A 12,287-nucleotide genomic window follows, 5' to 3' on the forward strand; every position below is an offset into this window, starting at 1 on the left:
CTGGCCCACATTCAGAGCAGTATACTGGACCCCCTGGACCCCCTGCAGTATGCCTACCGGCCCAACAGGGCCACCTCAGATGCCATCGCACCTGCCCTCCACTATTCCCTTTCTCACCTGGAAAATGGAGACTCCTACATCAGGATACTCTTCATTGACTACAGCTCTGCCTTCAACACAGTTGTCCCCTACAAACTCACCCACAAACTGTCCACACTGGGTCTGCACCCCACCTTCTGTGACTGGCTCCTGGACTTTCTGACTGGCAGGCCCCAGACTGTTAGGATTGGCAACAGGACATCAGCCAGCACTGTTACAAACACTGGCACCCCACAGGGATGTGTCCTCAGTCCCATCCTCTACACCCTGTTCACCCACGACTGTGTCACCTCCCACAAAGACAACATCATCCTGAAGCTCATGGCCAACACCACAGTGATAGGTCGCATCACTGGTGGGGACGAAGCAGGCTACAGGAGGGAGGTGGCTGGTCTGGTGTCATGGTGCAAGGACAATAATCTCAGCCTCAACACGGACAAGACGAAGGAGATGACAGTGGACATGAGGAAGGAGAGGAGATCTCATCACCAGGACTCCACTGCCCTCTCTGCAGGGCCTTTACCACCACAGGGTGCATAGGAAAGCTGCCTCCATCCTCAAAGATCCCACCCACCCCCAGCATGGACTGTTTGCCTCCCTACCCTCTGGCTGGAGGTTCAGAAGTGTGAAATACAGGACCTCCAGACTGAAAAACTCTTTCTTTCCCTCTGCCATCAAACTCCTAAACAGCTGAGGAGTTTATTACCAGGAAATACGTCATGACCTATGACCTGTACTGTTTACATTCTCAGTGTGCACATGCAAAACTGCACATTGACTGTTGTCTGCTGCACATGCTGCTCCCATGCAGCATACATTGTCTTATTATATTCTTATATATTTTTTATTATATTGCTGCATTGCTGCTTGAAGTGCCTTAGATTTTGTGTTACTTATCTACTTTATATTTCCTTTGTATGTGGCATTCATGTGGACAGCAAAGTAAGAATTTCATTGTGCAGGGAAACACGTTTCCTAACTGTGCATATGACAAATAAACACTTTGACTTATTACAAAACAGTTTGTGCTTTTCCCGTAATAAAATACTAAAAACGCTTGTGCTACTGAGGCCTCTAAAAATGTGTTTTTGGGCTGATCAATGCCCAAAGTATCAATACTACAAGTATAATATCTTGTTCTGTCTACCGATACACTGCCCTCAATAAAACCACTATGTATAAAAAAAGAAAAAAAGGCTCAGTCACGTTAGATCACGTATTTCTCTTTCATTACATGAGAGTACATTAGCTGCTTATAACAATACAAATCGGGCTATGAATATCAGTGATCCTGGCCAGGGAATTACTTGGTATCGACTCGAAACCAAATCATAGTCCACCCCTGTTAAACAATACTGTGGTCAAAATTCTTGCAGCTCATGACCACACCAAAGGCTAAAGCTTGTGAAAAGAGGTCACAAGTAAACATTACTTCATTTTAAGAGGCCACAAGAGAAAAGGGTTTGGGAACCACTGCCTTACATGCAGTATTTGGTCCTTCAATTTATTCTCAAAAAAGAAATCGCACTTTCCAAGAGTTAGACACGCTTGCTTGCAAGCTTGTTTCTCTGTCATGTGTGCCACCGCTAGGTAAACATTAATGTAAGGCTACTTTAGATTTTGCCATATTTCTGTGATTAAATGCCAAATTAAACGCTTCCTAGACTCCTCAGTTAACAAAGCCACCTCAGAGAGCCATCCTTATTGAGCTACGCATGTAACAACATGCATGTCTTGCTTGTTTCACTTTTGATGAGTCTGGATAGAAATCCATGCACAGGCAATAGGGGTTTGACAGCTATGTTAGCATGCAAGCTAACTCGCTAAATGTCAAATGGGGTTGCCACGAATTCCATCAGTTACAGTCAGTCAGTAACGTCGTATAAATAATATATCAAACTGTCAATTGACAATTGACCTTTTGTTAAGTTGTACAAATACCAACAAATGTTGTGTTGTATGATAAAAGTAGCTATGAAGCGCAAGTTGGGTTTCCAACCCCATACTACGCCTTGCTAACTGGGCTAAAGCTAAATTACGCTAAAGCCCGCCCACATGACCAACCAAAAGTCAGCTCAGCCAATAAAATAAAATAACAGGAAGGCAAAACCGGTGTCTAACCAATGGGTGGAAAAAGTGGGCGGATCAACTTTCTTCCATCGATGTCTGCTTACTATACACTCGCTTTACTAAACTATAGAGCAAAATGACAGATTATACTCCACGGTGGTACAAAGCCCACCTTCTTACCCATCATCAAAGTGGTGTTCTTCATTTTCACAGTCGCTGCAATGTCCGTGATCCTCTACATCTTCTTTCTCCGGCATCGGTGCTGTCTCATTCTCATCCGCCATCTTTAACCAGGAAGTGAGGAGTTACCACGTGTCTTCGACGCCTTTAAACGTCCCTCGGTGCTATTGGTTCAAAGCTGACATTGAAATGTCTTCACTGTTGTCTTTTACTGGCTGTTTCCCAATATTTACAGCAAATACATGCTTATAATATAGTGGTGGTTCATGTTTGAAGCGTAATTTGCCTTTGACAAATTAAAACAGCCTGCCTTCCTAGGGAGGTGTTCCGGGCATGTCCCACCGGGCAGAGGCCCCGGGGAAGACCCAGGACACGCTGGAGGGACTATGTCTCTCGGCTGGCCTGGGAACGCCGCGGCATTCCCCCGGAGGAGCTGGAGGAAGTGTCTGGAGAGAGGGAAGTCTGGGCATCTTTGCTTAGACTGCTGCCCCCGCGACCCGGTCCCGGATAAGCGGAGGAAAATGGATGGATGGATGGATGGATGGATGGAAATTAAAACAGTAAAGTATCTGACGTGACGCACGTGAGAGGTGGTGGATATACAGCCGTGGGATATGTAGGCTATGATATAACATAGACTAATACGTACTGTACATGTATATAAATTCTCATATTAATAATAACACGCCATAATACCAGTATGTGTCACTTACCAATAAGACACCCATTATAACGTGGTTGTAAGTGAAGACTTCATGGTTAATTAATGGTTTACTGATGCTCTACATATGTTTTATGCATTGTATCGAACGTGGCAGAATACTGAGGTTAATATTGTATCCAGATCCTCAATATCGGAAGGGCCTTCGAGAAGTCAAATTAACTGTTTTATGTACAAATTTTACGTTTATTAGCCTTGTAAGTTAATAATCACTGGTGGCAGAATAAAGGGTATGACACATGATTCACCTGTTTTGGTGCACTAAAGAGCCTGCACACAAGCATGACGATGTATTTTGGACTGACTCAAAATCAACTGGTTTCTATGCTCACTGCATGCATGTCACCCAGTGCAATCATATGATTCATTGATCAACAGATTTTGGCCAACACTGGAGATAAACAACACAGAGGAAGGAGCTATATCACATACACTTCATATGCTATTTGGTTCTGGTGTTCTCCTAGAGTCTGTTGGCAATAGCTTACTAAAATATAGAAAATTACTACTAGAACTACTTTTGGGCTGTGAAAAAGTAGTTCTTATTTAAGTTGCAGCATGCTACATTATTTTAGCCTAGCTCCACCTGCATTTCATTGGTCTTCTTAGTTTTTCGAAGCTTACCAACTGACAGAAAGTTGTTCAGAGGTTAAAAAGAAACTGCGAACCAAACATCAACATAGGTCTGTATATGCACAGAACAGTAAAAGGGCCCACACAGCAATGTGTAGTTAGTGCTTTTATGAAAACAGTATTTATCTTTTACATATACCAACTGTCATTCCCACAACATAGACTATAAGCTTTAACACTGCAAGGTCAAACAGCAGCCACCATTTGTTACATGCTACAATCTCTTTAAACCTGTCTTGTTTGATCATATAGAGTATACTGTTATTACAGTAATCTGTGCAGCAGCTTACATCATTGAACATTTTATTATCTGGAAATCTCCTTAAATGATTCACTGTAACCTGCAGTAATCAGTGATTTTATGAGTTAGTTCCAATTAGTGTTAATTACAGTTTATTTAATAAAGAATGTGATAAGAATTGGCAAAAACATACAAATAATGCTGATATAAAAGGTAAAATACCTACATGCAAATATTTTAAAAACACAATTTGATTGAACACTATATTTTAAAGTGTTAAAGGAGGCAAATACAAAACTTGACATTTTAAGGAACATAAGCATATCTGTTTATAGTTCATCTGTAAGTTATGGAAATATGTTGTCAGTTATTTGGTGAATAAGAAGTCTTTCACCTCAGAGGAATTACTGCCAAAGTAAAAGTATCAAGTTAGTATTCAGTCAGACTACATAAATAAGCTCTTTGAACATTTGCTCATGGACAATACCATCTGTGGCAATCAGTGAAACTACAGTACATCTAGATAACATCTCAGTGCTAATACAGTAATTTGTAAAATTATTTCTTATTATTTAGTTACAACCAGTTGTGCTTAGAGTCCTTCTTATAGTTCTTACAATACAGCTGTAGCTAAATGCTATATTTGTTAAACAAAATATTTAAGTTAAAGCCAAATACATATTAAATATAAAAATGGTAAAATATTTTAAAAATCCTTTGAGCACTTTTTTTTACTCTATCCAAGATACATGGGATTTAATTTTAAGCATAAGAGTCCATGTTAAAATGTAGTGAGTAAAGAATCCAATATCAGTGTGTTTTATGAACCACAATCCTGTGTTGCCAGAGTGCTCAGCACTGACAAGACCAGATACCTTCAGTGTATCATGCACTCACTGTCCAGCTGTTCAATTGCTAAGAACCAATATGGTTCTTCATCTTGAATAAACAACATCTTTCTTCCTGCTTTGGGAAGTGGCTCAGTGTAAATTGGACCACTTGAGTTCTGGACCGAAAGACCTGCTAGCAGCAGCCTCAGTCTCCATCTCCTCACATTCAGGGGCCATTTTTTAAAGTCTTTTTGTGTCAAAAAATGTAGCTTTCTATCTGGTTCAGAGGCACATCATGCCTTGGTTTTGCCAATGGTCAGACGCTGGGGCACAGTTTTGATGTAAACTCCTTTGCGGCTCACTTTGACATTAATGAAGAGTGTGGCGGGAGACAGGCTGGAACCATCTGCCCTCAATAAGTGAACATGTCTATAACCTGAGAAAAGAATATAGCACACACGTTACATAGAGCATGCAGCAGTGATGGCAGTTTTATAAAATGTAGATGAAGTCTTTATGAATACCTGTGCGTAGACTTGTGAATGGTAAGGTGAACTGTCCCACAAAGTCATTTTTGCGTGTGTGATCATGGTCCTCCACTACAAACCGCACCAGGGCCAGATCAGGGACCTGCAGCTGAAAGCTCAGAGTGCTGTCCCATCGTGGGTTAAAACCTGTAGAGGGTGCACAAGAGCTATAAATATTGTACATCACCTAGCGTTGTGGCTTTTGAACAAACTAATCATGGCTTTGGAGAGGAAAGAACACAGAAACCTCAAACATCTGCACTGCACATAATCAGGTTTCAAAAAGCTAAACTATCTATTTACCTACTGTTTTCATGTCTAAGTCAATAAGACAATAATGAATAAAAATCATTATTCTACAGCAATAATTAATTATAACCAAGCTAAATTATTCCTACAGCTAATCATATAAGTTTGTTGTTTTAATGAAATCTCAGAATTACCATTGTTGTCAACACGGTGAGTTTTTTGTCTTGCATTATCAATAGCCACCCCATGAATTTCCACCCACACTTGTGGATCCACGATAGAGCTTGCCTTATCTGTGTTGATTTTTGGCAGCTGCTGTGCAGATATTACCTGAGAAGAAAAATGTAGTCAGTTTGCATGTTCACATTCTGGTGGGATTTGTATCAAATTTTTATTGAAGTCAGATCAAGTCAGTTTTATACATTCCATGTTTTATGTAACCACTATCATTAGACCCTTGTTTCAGATAAGGAAAAACTCCCAAAAAACCTTGGAAATGGAAAAAAATAAGAAATCCTTAGACAGAAAACCAGAGGAATAATCCCTCTTCTAGGTTATTGCCAAGTATTCTAAAAAATACAAGGAATTTGACTCCACAGAAATAAGACAATCAATTAAATGACATTCATTTTCTACTGCTTAGTCCCTGAACAGGGTCACGGCTGGAGCCAATCCCAGCCGGCAATCGGGCGAATCAACCTAAGCTGCATGTCTTTGGACTGTGGGAGGAAGCCGGAGTACCCGGAGAGAACCCACGCAAGCACGGAGAGAACATGCAAACTCCACACAGTTTGCAGCCCCGAGTGGGGCCCGAACCCAGAACCTTCTCGCTGTGAGGCAACGGTGCTAACCACTGCGCCACTGTGCTGCCCATAATTAAATGACAGTATTCAGTAAATAGATTACAAATATAAAAAAAAAAAATTGGTCTAGAAAAACAAAGTATGCTCAAATAGAGTGCTGTAGTAGTGAGTCCTAAAATCCTGAACTGAGTTAACATTTTTGCACTTTTGGTTCTCACGCCCTGAAGCCAGTGGGCTTTTTGAATGGGTTTCTGGTTAGACATCTGAAATAAGGTCTGTGGTTAGCACAAGGCCAATACATTTTCATGCTTTGTTCTATAAAACAAAATGTCAGTAAATACACCACTTGTGAATTTTAATGTGTTTACATGTCTTCAAAATGGTCTTTGCTAACAAGTGACTAAATGAGACTAGAGAGGCCGTCTGGGATATTAACCGTCATCACAAAGACTAACTAATCTACTCACTAGTCTGCCTTTACATCCTCGTTATTTTTAAACTTGTGCACTTGCAAACTATTCCAACTAACTGACACAGCCATGATCACTAGCTAGATTAGGAAAGAGGAACGAGGGAAGGATTTTGGAGAACAGGTTAGGTGCGCTCAATCAGTTTACATGTTGGAAACACCATGGTGACATTGAAATCGGGGGACCGTAGTGTAGTTTGTTTATACCCTAAGATTTATAAATCCCATTGTCTCGTTGTCAAAGGAACACTGTTAGCTAGTAGGTTACTCACTCGTATAGTCAGCTGGGTGGGGACATGACCTGGACCTCCTCCCGTGCTCTCTGGGTTAAAGTTGGATGTGGGGCTGCACAGGAAGCTGGGTTTAAGGACATATCCGCAGTGACCATTTTCAAGGAAGCGACCCTGGTTCAAGTCCATTTGCTCCCCTGGTGTCTGGAAATTAAGAGCCACTACACAGCACACAGAGGGGAGAGGAAGTGATAACACAGCCCAATCATACATGTGCCAACAGAAAACATTTCAGCATGAGCGAATTATAGTCAGTGAACCAGTAAAGCCCTGTAGCATCGATGTGTTGTGATGTGGCAGCGATCTGCAGAAATGTGCACTTTCTAAAGCATCTATTTAACACTTCTTTGGCATTTTCTGATCATGTAATGTTTTGTAATTGAATTGCCTTAATTTGCACCCATCTGAACAGGATCCTAGCTTCTAGACAGAATTACTAACCCATCTGGCAGCCAGCATTCCACATTTCCTGAGGATTATAGTTGGATGATTGGAGGCGCTGGCCGGAGGGGTAGATCCGGCTCAGCTGTCTGCTGTTGTGTCTTACAAACAGTTTTCCTGCAAATGAAAAGATAGCAATCCACATGCCATGATACTGGAGGTTGATTATATTTTTTGTAGAATCAGCTGCAGCAAAGCAATGTCAGTAAGTCTTTTTTCTTTCTGTCTGTTATGTCAAGATGTAATTATTTCCACTGTTTTACCTGAGTCTTTAATGAGCCTTAGGGCCTCACTTTCAGAGAAGGAGGACATTTCATCGGCTGATTTTTCAGATAGATTTTCAAAGCCACGAAAGGTGATGCTCTTGCAGTACACCACAAGATCTGAAAGCTCAGGGCTCAGTTTAGCACAAGCCTGTAAAGAGCAAATGCAAACATTTAACAAAATTGGCCCAATTAAGTAAAAGGTTTGTGTAAACAGGTTCCCAGACTTAATTACAAGCCTTCCTGAACTAACCTTTGTAGGATCCTTCTTGGGTGTGTTCTTAATGCTGCTTGCTAGGTCATCTTCAGAGCCTGAGGAGACGCTGGCATTGCTGCTGGTCTTGCCGACCTGGCACAGGTGAGGTGTGTGCTTCTTCCCTTTTACCAGAATACGCCCCTTCAGATCCTGCAAGAATGGCCAATGGAACAATTGACTTCATTAGAAAATCAGATGGCTAGAGGTCTTTGAAAAAGGAACCAGCTGTGTCGGTGTGTGTGTTCTGCACCTCAGGAGAAGGCAGATCTTTCAGCGGCTTGTCACTAAGGGGCTTGGTGAGCAGTTTTTTGTCCAGGATGGTGTGGAGGTGTTTGGCCATCACAGCCTGCTGTTCCACAGAACAGTGGTTCTCCAAGGACAGAATGAGAGGGTATGGGGATGCCTGAAGGGAAAAGCACAAGAAAACTCTTATGCCAAGCTATTAAAATGCAATTAGCTCACATAGTAGCAGAGCAGGCCTAACACTGCAATGGTTTTGACACTGTAGAGTATGTCCAAACTAAAATACACCAGGGTTGCCTTTTAGCCAAGTTTGAAACCATTAGAGGTGCAGTAGGCTGTGAAAGCAAGAAGTCAGCAATCTAGATTTGTTTACTGACCAACTTCTCACTTATTTCATTAGCAGTAATTAGGCGCCGCATACTGTCACAACTGAGGATTTCTACGAGTAAAAGATAACGTTTCTCTTACCTTAAAGGCATATTGGGCAATGGTTTCAATGACTTCTTTGAAGGGCACTTTGGAGGTTAGAGTGTGGCCATGGTAGATGACAGGTTCTCCTTTATCTCCATCCCAGCAGTCCAGCTCCACACAACGACAGCCCTGGTTCAGAGCCCTGACAGTGACACACACATGCTACTCAAATTGTAAAATATGACACCACAGGGTGATTACAGTGAGCAAGCTTGTGGGTGGAATAACAAAATCTAAATAGCTATTTGATGGAGTTTGAGGAATATCTCTCTGATTACTTGATGTATGGCTCAGTGCTGCTGGCGCCGGTGACTTGGTCCTTGGTAAGGTAGGTGTTGTGCGACGAGGAGATGTAGTAGTGGGCCAATGGATGGCTCATGTCCTGGCAAACTCTTGCATGGTCAGGATTAAACACATCATTCTCCAGTGACAGCATGTACACAGTGAAACCATTCTGGGTCATGAACTGGTTTTTCTGTGCTGCAATTAATAGCACAGTGTTTCTGTTAGAGGTTTTTAGTTTGTTTCTCATCAACAGTATAAACATAAAAATTACACCTTTCTTTTCTCACAAGGGTTGAGCTTAATAGTCTAGGAAAACATTAACTTTATTATTTAATCACACTAATAGCTCCTTTTTTTTACAATTACTAATAGTTCTGTTTTCTAAATATATTTTCTAATATACTGGATAAGAAACACCAAAAAAATGATGCGGATCATATCTTGTTTTAGTTTTAAAATAATTCAAAGATTCTCTTAACCAGATAGTCATCTAAAGTTTGTAATTTATAACATATTTTATGTCATTTGGACTGAACCCATGCAAATAAATAAAAAATTCAGTCCTTTAACATCTTTCTTTTATTTTGTCAGTCAGGAGATAGTAGCAAAAGAGACATCCACAGTGTTTATATGAAAATGTTGTGGATTCTTACTTTAAATCCCTTAATTACTGCTTTTAGGACATACCCCACTCATTGAGCTCATAGGTGAGTATGAGTTTCTGAGCATGATTCAGCGAGGCGTCCTCGCCTTGGTCTCCAAGAAAGTCACGCAGCTCCATAGTGGAGAGCACACAACCATTACTCGAATAGTGTCTGAACACAGCATCCAGCTCAGGTCGCCGCAACAGCTCCCTGCAGAACTCCTCGATCTCGATATGATCCAGACGTCCATCACCGGATCGGTCACACTTCTGTGAAGAGAGATGAGTTAAAAAAGATAAACAAGTTGAATACACAGAAAAAAAACGAGTTTGTTTTTTTGGGGGGGGGATTGCTTCAAAATACCTGTGGAGAAAGCATCTCCATAAAATTCATCCCATTTACAATAAAAATATGGCTCTCCAAGGAGGGTCACTATTGGAGAATGCTGAGATCTGAGGGCACAGCAGCCAGTAATCAATCCCCTACAATAAAGAAATAACTAGCTCTTGATTTGTTATGGGGAAGATAGGAGAGAAGGTATAAAGATGTGTAGGTGGGCTGGTGGTTGGTTTGCTACTGTCTTGGTAATTGAACACAGACTCTGGACTCCAGGGTATCAGAGAAATGAAATTGATTCAACCCTAGTTGACACATTAGCAACTCTATATCTCTGTGCTTCTCCTCTATGTCTTCTTACACTCTGTGTTTTCAGAATTCAGTTCATATGAGTTATATCCTGTATTAATGCTGTACACATACTACAAATACTTGACCAGACCTTAAATAAAGAGCGGGCATACTGCTCATTCAGGTCAATGTTGATCATCAGTAGCAGCCGTTTGACCTCATCGTAGCTCATCTTGCCGTCCCGGTTCTGATCCGCTCGCCTCAGGTAGCCTCGGATCCAAGTGTAGAGAGTTAAAGAATAAAACCAGGCTACACCTACAAACAGGCATATCATTAAAGTGGTGTTTGGATTCACAATGTGCAGCTTTTTATTTGGCCCACTTGCAACCTACTGTTTACCCTGTCCAAGGGTGTTCTTAACTGAATGGGGTTATTGTTTCAATATGTACCTGCAAAACACTTGACATTGTGCACTTGATTATGGGCTGTACTAATTAATATTATTGACCCAAGGTTATGCACACAAGCAAAATGAAAGACTTAGTTTCTGCATTATGGACCCATTAAAGGGGAACTCTATCAATTTTGCACATCAAACTTTGTTTATAGGTGTCTTACGGCCTAATATTGTATACATGAATAAAGTTGTATAAAGCCTTTTGTTGAACGTTTGAAAAAAAATCTGGGAGTGTGGGGTGTGGAGTGAACTTATCAGACCTCTGTAGCCTGCTCCTTAACTCAGTGCGAGGCTAGCAGCTTGAGGCTACATAAGCTGTTATTAGCATAGCACACCTAACTTTCCAAATGAACTATTGGTAAATACGTAAGCTGCATTGTGGGTAATGTAGGCACCCAGTTCTGACAAAAAGAGTTTATGGACTAAAACTATATGGTATGTTTGGTTCTCCTGAATTGATTTTGATCCTTATATTATAGGAGTGCAATGCTAAAATTCAACTGTTGCCACAAAATCTTTTATAAATGACTTAAATTATAAACTCAACTGAACATGGGATTAGTTGTTTGTTGGGATGGACATTTCTGACAATATCTATCTTGTTTCTAGGCAGGCTGAATGTTGTCATCTGTGTGTGCAGTTATGCAAACTGTTACACAATAAGTCCCAAACTTTCACAATACTGTTTCAGATAAACACAACCTAGGCTACTTGATAGTCTGCTGTATGACACATAATCAGTAAATAACAAGATAGCATGAAATGATAATTACCTGTTGAATTATATATTCACAAAAATAAGCAGAGGATGAACGAGAAATAGACAAGAGGAGCAGAGATGATCTTAATGTTATACACCACACGATATCTATTCTCATATTTTCCTCTAGCTATGATGAATTGTAATTAACAGTGGATTATATTTAGATGGGGCTTTTTAATGAGTCATTACTGTTCACCTTAGCTATGCTGAGAATTTCACACATGTGACAGCAGACTCAGTCACCATAGTAATGCTGCCTCAGTTCCACAGTATTTACACAGTATATTTATTCTGGCATATTGTTTAGTAGGCAGGATATTGGTCCAGCTTTTCCTTCTGAGTCATGTTGGACACTAGCTCCTTTAAAGTGCGAAGCCCTCGTACCCAGCGCCGAGCATCATCCTCACAGGGGCACAGCAGGTCCAGGCTCTTCCTGTCTCCTTTGAAGACCACTGTGAAGCATTGGTTCTCCTCTACTGACCCAGACAGCTGCCTCAGCGCCTCTGATTGGCAGCCTTCACGCACACACTCCACCTCTGTCACTGCGACTGGGAGAAGACAAGAAAGTGAAAGGTTTAGGCCAAAAGGGTTCTGTTATTGGTGAGCAAACCAAATAAAGGTCAAGTGGTTTAAGGGAGTCATGAACCCCTCCTGTAAAGGCACAGTGACATAGCAATGTGACCGTATAACATAATGTGCACTTTACATACAGAACTTCTCAATAG

At 41.0% G+C, this 12,287-nt stretch overlaps 2 protein-coding genes across 2 annotated transcripts in view; both read right to left on the reverse strand.

The window, feature by feature from the left end:
- LOC109963190 (glycylpeptide N-tetradecanoyltransferase 1) overlaps positions 1-2,512 on the reverse strand; it is an 11,134-nt gene extending 8,622 nt beyond the window's left edge. The window contains exon 1 of the mRNA XM_020605534.1: positions 2,350-2,512. Coding sequence (XP_020461190.1) covers positions 2,350-2,453 — 104 coding nt within the window. The 5' untranslated portion in view covers positions 2,454-2,512. The remainder of the gene's footprint in view (positions 1-2,349) is intronic.
- A 1,301-nt stretch (positions 2,513-3,813) lies between these two features.
- plcd3a (phospholipase C, delta 3a) overlaps positions 3,814-12,287 on the reverse strand; it is a 25,542-nt gene continuing 17,068 nt past the window's right edge. Inside the window, exons 3-15 of the mRNA XM_020605558.1 lie at positions 11,882-12,110; positions 10,494-10,623; positions 9,759-9,984; positions 9,065-9,266; positions 8,784-8,928; positions 8,323-8,475; positions 8,070-8,222; positions 7,817-7,967; positions 7,554-7,670; positions 7,095-7,273; positions 5,745-5,880; positions 5,299-5,448; positions 3,814-5,210 (exon numbers count right to left, since the gene is read on the reverse strand). Coding sequence (XP_020461214.1) covers positions 5,068-5,210; positions 5,299-5,448; positions 5,745-5,880; positions 7,095-7,273; positions 7,554-7,670; positions 7,817-7,967; positions 8,070-8,222; positions 8,323-8,475; positions 8,784-8,928; positions 9,065-9,266; positions 9,759-9,984; positions 10,494-10,623; positions 11,882-12,110 — 2,114 coding nt within the window. The 3' untranslated portion in view covers positions 3,814-5,067. The remainder of the gene's footprint in view (positions 5,211-5,298; positions 5,449-5,744; positions 5,881-7,094; positions 7,274-7,553; positions 7,671-7,816; positions 7,968-8,069; positions 8,223-8,322; positions 8,476-8,783; positions 8,929-9,064; positions 9,267-9,758; positions 9,985-10,493; positions 10,624-11,881; positions 12,111-12,287) is intronic.

Source organism: Monopterus albus, unplaced genomic scaffold (assembly GCF_001952655.1).
Source record: "Monopterus albus unplaced genomic scaffold, M_albus_1.0 scaffold70.1, whole genome shotgun sequence".
In the NCBI taxonomy this organism is placed as follows: domain Eukaryota; kingdom Metazoa; phylum Chordata; class Actinopteri; order Synbranchiformes; family Synbranchidae; genus Monopterus; species Monopterus albus.